The sequence below is a fragment of the Saimiri boliviensis genome, chromosome 10 (assembly GCF_048565385.1).
Source record: "Saimiri boliviensis isolate mSaiBol1 chromosome 10, mSaiBol1.pri, whole genome shotgun sequence".
Taxonomy (NCBI): domain Eukaryota; kingdom Metazoa; phylum Chordata; class Mammalia; order Primates; family Cebidae; genus Saimiri; species Saimiri boliviensis.
Genome location: NC_133458.1, coordinates 82,389,902 through 82,404,949, shown reverse-complemented (window position 1 = coordinate 82,404,949; position 15,048 = coordinate 82,389,902). Strand labels below are relative to the sequence as shown.

General features: G+C 35.3%; 1 protein-coding gene across 15 annotated transcripts in view; it reads left to right on the top strand.

Annotated features, from left to right (window-relative positions):
- The window catches only part of CRPPA (CDP-L-ribitol pyrophosphorylase A), a 653,179-nt gene that overhangs the window by 272,729 nt on the left and 365,402 nt on the right, over positions 1–15,048 (top strand). Inside the window, exon 10 of one of the 15 annotated variants that reach the window (XM_074379560.1) lies at positions 2,222–2,285. The exons of the other annotated variants lie outside the window; for them this stretch is intronic. Within the exon in view, the coding sequence (XP_074235661.1) occupies positions 2,222–2,248 (27 nt within the window). The 3' untranslated portion in view covers positions 2,249–2,285. The remainder of the gene's footprint in view (positions 1–2,221; positions 2,286–15,048) is intronic. 15 annotated transcript variants of the gene reach the window in all.

The following is a 15,048-nucleotide window of genomic DNA, read 5'->3' as shown; positions in this document are numbered from 1 at the left end:
TGGTCATCTTCTCACTGTGTCGTCACATAGTGGAAGGGCGTGGGAGCTCTCTGGGATCATTTATGTAAAGGCACTAATCCTAGTAATAATGGCTGTGTCCTTATAACCTAATCACCTCCAACAGGCCCTACCTCTGAAAACTATCACATTGAGCATGAAGTTTCAACATAGGGATTTCGGGGGACAAAAATATTCAGTCTACAGAAGGAAACTTCATCATCTTTAAAGCCCAAACTTCTAGGAATACTTTCCAGGTGATACTCTTCTGGACCTAATTTTTAAAATAGGATATAGACACTAATTACTCATTACTTGCTATAAATAAATGTGCTACTTAGTATTCAAAAGGGAAAGAGAACATTCCAGAAATGCTTCCAATTCTTGCAAGTTAGCAGAAGGAGACAGTGGGGTCATTGTTATAAAGTTGACTCTTGCCCTTTGGAAATCCATTTCTCAATTTTGGAATGGATTGTATAGAACAGAGGAATGGAATTTTCCCTTTTATTGTTTAATTCTGTTTTGAGAATTAAGTAAAACTCGAGATACAATCTGCTGGGTTCTTCTCTTTATCTTCTCTATGGGAACTCAATTTTTATTTGGGATAACATTTCCTAGCCAGCCTTGTAGCTTAGCATGGATTCTGTCATATAAGTAAAGATTTTCTGGAGTCTTTATTTAGAGATGCCTTTGTTCTCCTTTTTCTTACTTCCTCCTGCCTGGGAAATACCCAGTATTGCACCATTAAAGAAACAAACTGTGAAATCTTGCTTTAAAAAGCAAAATGTCATCTATTTCCATTAACAAAAAATTATAAAATGTGTACTATTTTTAATATCATAGTGTTATTGTTTACACGTACCTCCTATCAAGAGTTTGGTCAAGACAATGGATTTTCTTCGGTGTGACAGGCATGCTCTGGATGGAATCTGAGATGATCTAAGGTAGAATGGGAGCAAGTTTTTATTTTTTCTTAAAATGCAGTAGTTATTTGTGTACTTCCTCATTCTTGTGAAGCTAGAGCACCAACCAGCAAAGAATGGGTCCTGAGAGTTGGAATTGTGACATATCAGAAGGGTTGGAACCCCTAAACAGAAATGTCTTTTCTGATCATTGTAACTGGATACCAATGAGGAAAGGAAAAGGTGAGAGGAAGGGAGATGAAATGTAAACTTATTACAGAAAAAGAGAATCAAGTTGCATTCTGAAAAAGTGGGAGAAACTTAGCAACAAGTAGTTCCAGAAACCAAGGTTCTGTTCCTTTACTTGTTCAAAATCTGTACAAAGCTTGCTTAGCTCCCCTTCCTTTGACAATAAAATATGTATTGAGAGCTCCCCTAGTTTGGTTAACATGGCACCTATTCAGGATGCGATTCTGAGCAAAAACAGATTATGTGACATGGTATCTGGTATTGTGGCATGAAGCTTCAGGCAGGAAGAGAATCACACATAAAATTGGGACAGAGATGTACTAAAAAGGAGAGAGACAGCGAGAGCCTAAGATGGATGGATTTGACCAAGGCAGGAGATCAAACACTTTCTTGAGGAGGAGGAATGGAATGAATGGCATCTTTTCCATCTAAGCACATAAAACTGGGACAGAGGTATGCTAAAAAGGAGAGATGTAATGAGAGCCTGAGATGGATGTATTTGACCTAGGTAGGAGATCAAAGACTTTCTTGAGGCAGAGGAATAGAATGAATAGCAATTTTTGCATCCAAGCAGCAATCTGAAGGTATGAGAGATCATTCTAGAGTGGAGGCAACATAACATGAGGGTCTTGTGACAGAGGACATGTTAACAAATTCAGAGGACTGAAAGTGAGCTAATTAGGTTAGATGAGAGAAAGGGTGAGCATGATGTATGATGTGGCAAGAGAGAGCAATGTCATTTTACCCTGAAAATGGTGTGGTAATAGTTAAAATTGGATGGATTGATAAAATTTTGAATCTTTGGCTCATGCTTTGACTTTTATGATTTAGCTATAATCGAAGCAGTATGTACCAATATTTCTTGCTTGAAACAGACCTATAAGACTGAAAAAGTTTATTATGCATTTAATCACATAAAAATTTTCTGTTGTTTGGATCATTTGCTTCTGTTACTATACTCCTCTTCTACTCATCTTATACCATAGTCTTAATAACTTTGCTTTCTGTTTCCATAATTATCATAAACTGTTATAGCAACATATTTGGCTTTTTCTTAATTTTGTTCATTACAGAATTCTACTGAGGTGGTGTGTTATTAGGAACAAATTTTTCCATCTGGCCTACAACTTGGAACCGGTATGGATGATTATTTTACTGTCATCCTCCTTTTTCTACCTCATACCACTAATAAGTCCATTGTTTTATATTCTGGCCGAAGTTCAGCTTTCTTGTCAAGGTATTTCTTTGGCTTTGTTATTTATCTTCTGGTTTCTCTTTCTTCCATTAGAAGCCCTATGTTCCCTGAATGTTCTTCGTACATGAAAGTAACAGATTATGTCTAACCTAGATTAGGAGGTTTATCATTTACAAACTCTTCTAATTTCTGTAGCCACAGGCGTCCTTTCTTTGAAAAAATAAAATAGGACTTTTGATCACTGATATTATTTGGGATGAATTTTTTTTTTTTTGTAAAATCACATCTTTATTTTTTTTCCACATAGTACTTTTTAAATTTTAACTTACAAATTTTATTTTAAGGTCGAGGGTAGATGGGCAGGTTTGTTACATGGTAAATGTGTGCCTTGGTGGTTTGCTGTACAGAACATTCCATCACTTAAGTATTAAGACAAACATTGATTCTGTTCTTCCTGGTGTTTTCCCTCCTCCAACTCCCACCCTCCAACAGGCCCCGGGTGGGTTGTTCACTTTTACACTGTTGCTGTTAGTTCAGCGATTGTGAAAGACAATGTGGTTATTCCTCAGAGACCCACATGTACTTGATATCAGTGAAAATTAATCCTTTGTAAATTATTACAGTGGAGTAAATTACAGCTATAGTCAAAGAATATGGCAGTCTCAAACACTGTATGAACTCATTACTTCTTTAGTGTAAATCTGGACCAAAATTAACATAATATTTGTTTTATCAGTCAACAAAAATTCAGTGTAAGAATACTAATAACATTAGATATTAAAATGCTAAATGAGTAAGATTTAACATTAGTGTCGCTTTTTGTGATTCATTATTTTTGTATAGCCAAAACTATAGGTTAGGTTACTTGTGTTGAGGTGCAATTACTAATTTTTATTGGTGATTTATGTGTTTTAATTTGGCAATATCAGTGCTTTACGTGACACCTTTCTATACTTCATTCTTATAATTTTATGGGTTTTTGTTTTGTTTGGGCTATTGTGATTATGATTTTTTATATTTTATAACTAGTTATTGGCAGTGTTTTCAAAGCTGCCTAATTTTGTGAATGGAAATTTTTAGAACATTAAATTTTATAATTGATTATTCTCTTTACATAGGAAAGCTCATATTGTTTTGTGAGTTGATTTTTTTCTTACCCAACCACCTACTAAACTCAATTAGTACTGATTTTATATGTTTATGTTTAAAAAGGAGGATAAATTTCTTATTTTCTATTATTTAAACTAATTTATTTCTAATATTTAAACTTCTTATTTATTTCTCTTGTTACATTAGCCAAGAACTCAGGTACAAGGTTACATTTTAATAGTTATCATTATTCTTTCTCTCACTTTAAGGGAAATTCTTAATAAAACAGTGATTCTCATCCTTTATTTAGTTTTTATTTGTTTTTATAGGGATGGTTGTTGAATAATGCTAAATTTTTTTGGCATCTCATTAAAAGTTTATATTATTTGGTTTTTAATTTTGTAGTGTATTAAATTGCACTGATTGATTTTTATATGTCAACCAAATTTGAAATCCTAGTATACATACTTCTTTTTCACGATGTAGTACAGTGAGAGAACATTGTCTACATATTACCACAACTTTTAATTAACACAGTGTTCATTGTTCACATTATTTTCATTATATAAATGGCATTTAGTTCTCAGTCTTGTAACATACTATTTTTTCTTTGTACAAATTTGGGAATCAATCCTTCTTTCAATTTTGTTTGACTTTCATAGCTTATTTTTATGTGACAGAACTCCAATATTCCTTTCACAAGCACGTCATGTATGTTATCAGTCATTTTTGGAACTTTTGTGTCTCTCTTTCTTTCTTTTTCTCTGTATGCTAGAATAATTCCTGGAGTCAATTGTCCAGCTTACTAATTTTTATTTTCACCTGTACTCATTCTGCTTACAGTCTTGTATTGAGTTTTTCAGTGATGATATTTTTAGTTTTCAGTATGTCCAAAAGCAATTCTAGGTAGTTTAGACATGGAAGATTTTTAATCCTCATTGGGATATGGACCATATATTAGGAATTTTTTTTTTTTTTTTTTTGAGACACAGTCTCACTCTGCTGCCCAGGCTAGAGTGCAGTGGTGCAGTCTTGGCTCACTGAAACCTCTGCCTCCCAGTTTCAAGTGATTCTCCTGCATCAGCCTTGCAAGTAGTTGGGATTACAGGCACGTACCACCATGTCTTGCTAATTTTTGTATTTTTAGTAGAGACAAGGTTTCACCGTATTGGTCAGGCTGGTTTCGAACTCCTGACCTTGTGATCCCTACCTGCCTTGGCCTCCCAAAGTGCTGGAACTATAGGCGTGAGCCACTGTACCTGGCCAGGATCGTTTTTTATTTATTTGAACTACCAACATTTTCTTTGAATGTTTGTTAAATTCACTGACTTCCTTTCATGGTATTGACCTTCTATACATATTTGGTTGTTGCTAATCTTTGAAATTAGCCAAAGTGTATGTCAGTGGCTATGGGGTGAGAGAGCAAACAACATGTAAGACATTTGGGCCTTGCCTCCTAATAGTTTGTTTCCTTTATATGGAAATCCATTTTCGTTCCAGGATTTCCTGGAAACCTAAGACTGTTATTTCCTTGGTTGAAGTGCTCTGGATGATTTGTTTTAAACAGTAGATAAACATACTTATTTCCAGTTCTTTAATGCAGATAGGGAATGGGGGAAGAGCCTACTGAGTGCTAAGAATATAGTTTTATGGGTCCTTACTTCAAAGACTGCCATAAAATCTTTTTCTGCTTCTTGATTTTTTTCCCACCTGAAAGTTAAATACACCCATTGTTGGCTTTTATAGAGCCCTACCTTGTGCATGGTTTTGTGTTTTTTTGTTTGTTTGTTTCCAGTTTAATTTTTTTTCTATTTCTTAGAAATTCTCCAATTCCTAGTCACGTCAGAGAATTCATCTTTATTTTCTAGTATTATTATGTATGTATTTGTGTGTATGTGTGTGTAGGCATGCTTCTGTTTTACATCTAACACCACTAACACCAATATATATTTGTAGGGATTTAAAATGACAGAGACATGTGTCCTGAGGCTACTGTCTTAATCTAGCTTCTTGAAAATTTTTTGAAATAAGAAATTCTTAAAACAATAAAATAAACAATAAAGTTCTTCTGATATATCTTGAAGTCATCACCCACTAGACATCCTGTTTCATACAATTAAAAAATAATTGATTTTTTTTCAAAGATAGAATTTGTAACACTTGGTTATTTACAAGGTGGTTCATTACTATAATTTTACTTATAATTGAGTCAATTGAGAGCATACCATGTCTTGACTTTTAGCTTTCTTATATTATCTTCAAATTTATGGTGATTACTCTATAAGTGACTCATTGAATTTATTTTTAATTAGCTCTTAAACTATTTTATTGGGTTGCATTGAAGAAAGAAGCTATTTTTTGACAAATTGTACATGATATAAATGTCCCCAGAGTAAATGGCAGACTGCGCTTCATACTGTTTATAATTGGGGGCAGGGGAGAAATTTAGAACTTACTATATCTAAAGAAACAAAAACTCTGCTTTGTGTTTATTCACAGTTGGGGTTTTCTTTGGAGACAAAGTCTTCCTCTGTCACCCAGGCTGGAGTGCAGTGGCACGATCTCAGCTCACTGCAGCCTCTGCCTCCCGGGTTCCAGTGACTCCACTGCCTCAGCTTCCCAGGTAGATGGGATTACTGCACATGCCACCATGCCTGGCTAATTTGTGTATTTTTAGTAGAGACGGGGTTTCACTAATTGGAACAGGCTTGTCTCAAACTTCTGAGCTCACAGAATCTGCCAACCTCGGCCTCCCAAAGTGCTTGAATTACCAGCATGAGCCACCATGCCCAGCATATTCACAGTCTTAAAGTAGCATGATTTGGTTTCCAAAAAACTATTCTTCCTTTTCGGCTTCCTCTCTCTACTCTTTAATGAAAATAGGGGGGAGAGAGAGAGAGAGAGAGAGTGAGTGAGTGTGTGTGTGTGTGTGTGTGTGTGTGTGTGTGTGTATGTATACAGTGTGTATATGCATATATATATTCAAATTATTTTAATTGACATTTGATTGTACATATTTATGGGCACAATGTGACATTTTGATACATATATACAATGTGTTTTAATTAAATCAAGGTAATTAGCATATCCAGTACTTGAAACATTTGTCATTTTTATTTGTTGAAAGATTAAAAATCCTCTCATAACTATTTGAAAATACCCAATTGATTATTATTAATAATAGTTACCCTGTAGCGATGTAGATCACTAGAACTTATCCCTTCTATCTAGCTATAATTTTGTATCTGCTAGCCAAACTTTCTCCATCCTAGCCACTAGTAGCCACTGTTCTCTCTATTTATATGAAGTCAGCATATTTAGCTTCCACATATGAGTGAAAACATGGAGCATTTATCTCTTTTACCTGACTTATTCCATTTAACATAATATTCTCCAGGATCATCGATGTTATCAAAAATGACAGAATTTCCTTCTTTTTTATGACTAAGTAGTATTCTATTGCATATATATACTACAAATCATCTGAAAGTTGCTTGTCAAATAAATACAAATGGCTGAAGTTGAGGCAGCAATTAACAGCCTACCACCCAAAAGAAGTCCAAGTCGTGACGGGTTCACAGCTGAATTTTACCAAACACACAAGGAGGAGTTGGTAGCAATCATTCTGAAACTGTTCCAAACAATACAAAAATAGGGAATCCTCCCAAACTTATTTTATGAGACCAACATCATCCTGATACCAAAACCCAGCAGAGACTCGACAAAGAAAACTTCAGGACAATCTCCATGATGAACATAGGTGCAAAAATCTTCAGTAAAATACTGGCAAACTGATTGCAACAGCACGTCAAAAAGCGTATCCATCACAATCAAGTAGGCTTCGTTCTGGGGATGCAAGGTTGGTTCAACATATGCAAGTCTATAAATTTAATCAACCACATAAAAAGAACCAAAGACAAAAACCACAGGATTATCTCAATAGATGCAGAGAAGGCCTTCAATGAAATTCAACAGTGCTTTATGCTAAAAACTCTCAATAAACTAGGTATCAATAGAGCTTATCACAAAATAATAAAAGCTATTTATGACAAACCCACTACCAGTATCATACTGAATGGGCAAAAACTGGAAGCATTCCCTTTGAAATCTGGCACTAGACAAGGATGCCCTCTCTACTCTTATTCAATACAGTATTGGAAGTTTTAGCCAGAGCAATCAGGCAAGAAAAGAAATAAAGCATATTCATTTAGGAAAGGAGGAAGTTAAATTTTCTCTATTTGCAGATGACTTGATGGTATATTTAGAAAACCCCTTTGCCTCAGCCCAGACTCTCCTTAAGCTGATGAGCAACTTCAGCAAAGTCTCAGGATACAAAATCAATGTGCAGAAAGCATTCCTATACACCAATACCAGACAGAGAGCCAAATTGAGAGCAAACTCCAATTCACAATTGCTACAAGAAGAATAAAATACCTAGGAATACAACTAACCAAGGATGTAAAGGACTTCTTCAAAGAGAATTACAAACCACTGCTCAAGGAAATAACAGAAGACCCAAACAGATGGAAAAACATTTCATGCTCATGGTTAGGAAGAATCAATATTGTGAAAATGGCCATACTGCCCAAAGAAATTTATAGATTTAACACTATCCCCATCAAACTACCAATGATCTTCTTCATAGAACTGGAAAAAAAAAACACTTTAAACTTCATATGGAACCAAAAAAGAGCCCACATAGCCAAGACAATCCTAAGCAAAAAGAACAAAGCTGGCAGCATCATGCTGCCAGACTTCAAGCTATACTACGAGACAACAGTAATCAAAACAGCATAGTAGCGGTACAAAAACAGATACATAAACAAGTGGAACAGAACAGAAGCCTCCACAGCAACACCACACATCTACAACCATCTGATCTCTGACAAACCTGACAAAAACAAGCAGTGGGGAAAGGATTTCCAGTTTAATAAATGGTACTGGGAAGATTGGCTAGCAATGTGCAGAAAGCAGAAACTGGACCCCTTCCTGACACTTTATACTAAAATTAACTCCAGATGGATTAAGGACTTCTAAGACCTAAAACCATTAAAAACCCTAGAAGAAAATCGAGGCAAAACCATTCACGACATAGGCATAGGCAAGAATTTCCTGACTAAAACACCAAAACCAATGGCAACAAAAGCCAAAATAGACAAACGGGATCTAATTAAACTTCAGAGCTTCTGTACAGCAAAAGAAACAATTAGAGTGAACCGGCAACCAACAGAATGGGAAAAAATTTTTGCAATCTACCCATCTGACAAAGGGCTAATGTCCAGAATCTACAAAGAACTAAAACAGATTTACAAGAAAACAAACCCATCCAAAAGTTGACGAAGGACGTGAACAGACACTTTTCAAAAGAAGACATTTGTGAAGCCAACAAACATATGAAAACATGGTCATCATCACTGGTCATTAGCGAAATGCAAATCAAAACCACATCGAGATACCATCTCACAACATTTAGAATGGTGGTCATTAAAAAATCTGCAGACAACAGATACTAGAGAGGATGTGGAGAAATAGGAAGAGTTTTACACTGTTGGTGGGAGTGTAAATTAGTTCAACCATTGTGGAAGACAGTGTGGTGATTCCTCAAGGACCTAGAAATAGAAATTCCATTTGACCCAGCAATCCCATTCCTGGGTATATACCCAAAAGACTATAAATTGTTCTGTTATAAAGACACTTGCACACGCATGTTCGTCGCGGCACTGTTCACAATAGCAGAGACCTGGAACCAACCCAAGTGCCCACTGATGATAGACTGGACCAAAAAAATGTGGTCCATAAACACCATGGAATACTAGGCCGCCATAAAAAACGATGAGTTGGTGTCCTTTGTAGGGACATGGATGAACCTGGAAACCGACATTCTCAGCAAACTGACACAAGAACAGAAAATCAAATGCCGCATGTTCTCACTCATAGGCAGGTGTTGAACAGTGAGAACACTTGGACACAAAGAGGGGAGTATCACACACTAGGATCTATTGGGGGTGGCTACGGGAGGAATGGGGGGGGGTAAGGATAACGTAGGGAGAAATATCAGGTATAGGTGATGAGGGAATGGTGGCAACAAACCACCTTGCCGTGAATGTTCCTATGCAACAATCTTGCATGATCTGCACATGTACCCCAGAATCTGAAGAACAACAACAACAAAAAATGACCAAGAAGTTACATGGAAAAAAATGTGCTACATTGCTAATTATTAGCAAATGTAAACCACAGTGAGATATTTCATCCCAGTTAGAATGGCTATTATTGGAAAGACAATAACAGAGAAATGGAACTGTTACACACCATTGGTGGGAATGTAAATTAGTATAGGCATTATGGAAAACAGTATGGAGGTTCCTCAAAAAAATAAAAATAGAGCCCATAGGATCCAGCAATCCACCTACCTGTTTATCGAAAGGAAGGGAAATGAACATGTGAAAGGGATATCTGCACTTCCATGTTTATTGCAGCACTATTCACAATAGCCAATATATGAAATCAACATAAGGCATTTTATTTTAAATGTCAATTTGGATGTCTGAGTGGGTTTTGAAAAGAGATGAGTAGCAATTAAGAAATAGGGTGAATATTTGTGGTTTAAGTTAAATTTAATTCACATTTTAAAATAAAATTTTAATTTGTAAAATGGCTGGTGTTGGAGAAAATATTTCCATATTTTTGTTAAAGCTGTTTTTCAAAAATGTGAAAAGTTGTAAGTAAAGCAGTTACACCTTCACAAATTTAGAATCTCCTGTAAATTCTCAACTCATGGATTTCTAGAGTTTAATGTAGTTCAGTGACTTTTTCTCATGCCTCTTAAGCACCATACAATTTGGCATACGATCCATATTTTAGAGTTTATCATGACCATCACATGATATTTACTGGGTGGCCTAGCATGTTGGGTGGTCCCCTGCTAAGAGCTATAAAACACTTACTTTTTTGAAAGCTATCCTTGGCTTCTTGTGGTTAATGTGAAAATGACTGTTGCTGGACAGAGCTTAAATTACTGAAGTTTTTGCATTTTGTTTCCTGACAAGACAAATTCTCATGACTCTAACATAGTTTGCCTTTGGACTTACCTGAAATTTCAGTCTCTTTTGGCTTATCTATATTTGATCATCCTTTTCTACAATTTAAATTGATTTCATGCAGTTTTATATACCCTGAAAATTAGCAAGATGTCAGACCTAAGGAAGTGACAACTAATTATTTTGTTTTGAAGGGAAGAAAAAGAAGCACTTAGAAGCTTAATGTCATTTCTTAGGATGTTTAATTTCAAGCATATTAAACTGTAGCATATATCAATTATATTTATAATTTCTCATAACTTTTTGATTAATAAGCCTATTATAAGTAACCAAACTATAAGATGTTAAAAGCTTCTTTGCAATGCTTTATATGCCCATATAATCTTATACCTAAAATGTGCTTAGCTAAAACCAAGACTTTTGTACTCTTCTTTTAAACAAATCATTTTGCCTCCTTTTTAAAACATCTGCTTTAGTCCTACTATATGCTGTATAACTCATGTTAACATGCTATAAAGGGATGTACAAAGACGTTGTCACCTCATATTGAAAATAATTACTGTAAATTAGGATATTCTTGAAGCATTGATTATTGAAAACATGAAGAGAAAGCCCTCCAGCTTCTTCCATACCAATTAGACAAACCTCTCCCACCCTTTCTTCCTAAACTCTTATCATTGTTTAAAAAAAAAAAAAAAAAAGTATAATAGCTTCAAGAATGTCAGTGGTCAGTGTAAGCCGCAGTTTTCTTAGATAATCTAGATGAGTTTATGTTTTTGCTTTGTTTTTGTCCCTGCCATGATGACTTGTTTCCAAGGAAGACAGAGTGGGATAGGTTTCTCAGTGCAAGTTTTCCTTTCATTCTTTATGTTATGGAAATAAATATTGTATTCCACAAGAGGAGTGTATTCTTACAAGAACGATGTTATTGAACATGTTGACTTTTAATTGTCTTGTAACATATTTCTATAAAGGTTATCAATTGTTTTTTGTTTTCTAAGTTTAGTATTCAGTGGTGTCTCTTTTCACTGGAAATATGTATAATCGGTTTTCTTTCTTATAATTGTTACTGCTCTTTGCTAGTATTTAATTATTTATAGCTGCCAGACATTTGTCTTTTAAAGGCCTTCCAATCCCAATCAGAATGAATAAACAATTAAAAGGAAGAAAGGTTTTGTAGCCCTAGCCCTTCTTTTCCTTTTGATTGTGTGTGTTCTATATAACAGTTAAATTATTCTTATGAAATTAGTATAGCCAGGAAATGGGAGAATTATGCCCTAGGCTGAGTGAATGGAAAACATGTTAACATTTCCTTTGTAGGGGTTCCAGGGTGCCACAGGAGATTTGTAATGTGCTGTTGTTTGTATTTTCCCCAGATCTCTTTCAGTTTATTATAATGCTGGAGGAATAATTAAATATTCCTTAGCATTTCCTATGGCCTGCACCTCACTGAAAACGTGTCGGCAGAGACAGCAAATGTTTATCATTTCTCAATATAAAACAGATCCTGCCAGGGATCATGCCAAACCCGACCAACCATGACAGTCAAATCAATGTATGTTTTAGTTTAAATTTTTATTTTTGCCTTTGCTTTAGCAACTTGATTCTGATATTTGGTTTTCCCTATGGCTTATCATTTTATGGAATGACAGTTTCTGAAATTGACAAGGTTTCCTGCCTACCTTTGTAATGGGTATGTGTGACGATATAAACTGTAAGAGAAAATGACATTTTGACTCCATAAATGTTTGCTTTGTGTCCGTTACATCTGTTTTACAGAACTCTTTTTTTATTCCTCTATCAATATTCACTGAAAAATTGCTTATTTCTACCTTTTGTCTAGATATTGCAAATTTGGGAATCATTAGTGTCTCAGTTTTCAAGTTAGGGTTTTTATTATTCTTGACTCAAGAGATTTGATTCTCTGTTAGTTTGTAATCACACTGTAAACATAAATTAACTTGGTAGCATTTTTTCTTTTTTGGGAGGTGGGATGGGTATTCCTGGAGCCAAGTTATACATAGGATCAAGGTGTGAATGTGTGTTAGACCACACAGACTATTTTCTGCTGCCGAATCATTTAAAATCTGAAGACAGGGGTTCTATTTTTAAATTTGATATTAGATTGCACAAAATAACTTCAGAGAGTCATTTAAAACCACATTTTCTCAGATAAGAATGTTGTAGCTATGAAGTGGTTGGACTCTGTAAGATTTCAATTTTGGTTTGAACTCTGGGTTTTTCAGTCATTGACTATGTCAGTTTGGACAAGTTATTCAAGTTTTATTACTGTTTTTCCCCTAGTGAATTTATAAGGCATAAGCTTGTTTTGTATTATTTCTGGTTGTTTTTGTTCTCTATGTATATATTTTTCTTATTAAGATCAGTGATGATTTAATGTATTTTGGTTTGTCTTTGTGTAAAATGAGAAATTCAGTACCACTTTCAACCCTATTCATTATCTCTTTACATTCCCAGATTCTGTGATACACTTTTAATAATGTATCTTTTTAAATCCTTATCTTTGCAGACTTACTAGTCATGTTGCTTTGCTTCATAATCTATTAAGAACAATTGTCTATCTCTTTATAACCAATTCTTTGTATTCTGTAATGTTAAATATTACTTTAATACTTGTTAAAGACAGCAGGGGAGGGAGGTGGGCCTCAACTTTGAATACTGCAAGGAACAGTGGGGTTTTATAGCCAAAAAACAAGATGAATAGCCATTGGGTGGAAATAAAGATTTGGAAAACAATGATGTTACAGATGTTTCTACTATTGAGACATTATAAAATGCTCATAAATTTGATTATAACAGCCTACCATTAATTTGTTTATCTTTCTTTAAGGACAGACATCTGTGTAGTACAGTGATGGGATTTAATGTTTTATAATCACTAAGAAATGTTAGGGGTAAGGGGTGATTCTGGTTAAACTCATTTGATGGGATTCTTACTGAAGGCAGACCAGGATGATGATACAGCACTTGGAAGATGGTGGGGGCTGAGAAATTTGATCGATATTGAAGCTGATTTAAGATAATGAAGGTGGGGAATTTTTGGTAAATTAATTTAGGAAGATTTCTGATAAAATTGGATGATACAGATCTGACCAAGATCAAAACCTAAAGGGTTTAATGGAGCCTGATTATAGTTTGATCAAGGAGAAGGGCTTTGTTAGCAATAGTCTATAAATACCAATGGTTAACACGGTGCTGTTTTCTTCTTTATAACTTTTTAATCTCAGGTTCCATTATACAACAGTGTTCTGATTTCTTTCTATAAAATGTGTCTGTTTCTTGTGGGACTCCTTGCCAGCTTTACTTCCATTAGATTTCTAAATGCTGAAGATTCATAGGACACTCCTTTGTGATCCTTAGGAATTCTTGCACATCCCTGTGGATTTAAACACCATTTATTTGCATATGACTCTTTCTCATGTTCCATACTCAACATATATAGCTGTCTACCTGATACCTTCTCTTTGATGTTCCTGGCATCTCAGATTTACCCAAAGCATACTTCATTGTTTCTAACGTCCAAAACCTGCCTCTAGTGAATTAAACTTTTTATAACTTTTGTAGCAACACTCTGTAATACTTATTTTTACTTTAAAGTCTGTGTTTTCTGGTGAACATAGTGAACCAAACTTTCTTTTGGTGCATGCTTGGTCTGGTATATCTTTTAAAATTATGTTCAGTCTTTTGGTTTTAGGTATGTTTTAGGTATGACTGTTATTAAGGTCACATAATTACATTCAATATTTAACCCATCTTGACAATCTCTGTGTTTCCACCCACATGTTTTGTCTATTTACATTAATTGAAATTGAAGAACTATTTGGACTTGTGTATCTCACCTTATTTTTGCTTTCTGTCTTTTTTGGTTTTAATATCTTACCTGTTGAAGGATTTTGGTGTTTTCATTTTTATTTTTAAAATTTTTTCTTTCAGATTTGTGGATTTAGTAGAAACACTGAAATGATCATGGTTTACCAATGAAATGTGTGACTTAATTCAGTGCCCACTTTCTATGATCCTACTGTGTGCCTACCTAGGGCTGGGCAGAGTGGCCACGTGATACGAAGGGCACAGTCCTTATCTTACCATCTGTGGACATAGTAGCCTTCCCTGTAATTAGAAATTATTTGAGTCTTATCAAGCAATTAAGTGATGAATCTAGGACAGTTCAGGGTTGGAGAATATGGGTTTTCATCAAGACTGGAAGTTGGGGACAGGGATGAGCATGGAACTGGCTGTGGGGCAGGGGCACCAAGAAAGACTCCCTGGGAGACCAGGCAAAGCAAGTGAGTGAATGGGGCAGAGGCTGTCTGAGGATGAGGGCATAGACCCATGTAAGCCTGTGGCCCTCCTTGCACCTCCTCCTATTGCTGATCTGTTTTAGAAGGTTCCCTCCTCCCCAGCTGAGAAAGGGTCCCTGAGGACTCAAGTATTGCCCAGACTTCTTATCTCTAAACCAAGGATGTCTTTAGGTCAGAAATGATTTATGTCTCAAAAACAAAAGCTTATCCGTTTGAGCTCCATGATGATAGGATTTATCCTTCAGGTTTGGTTT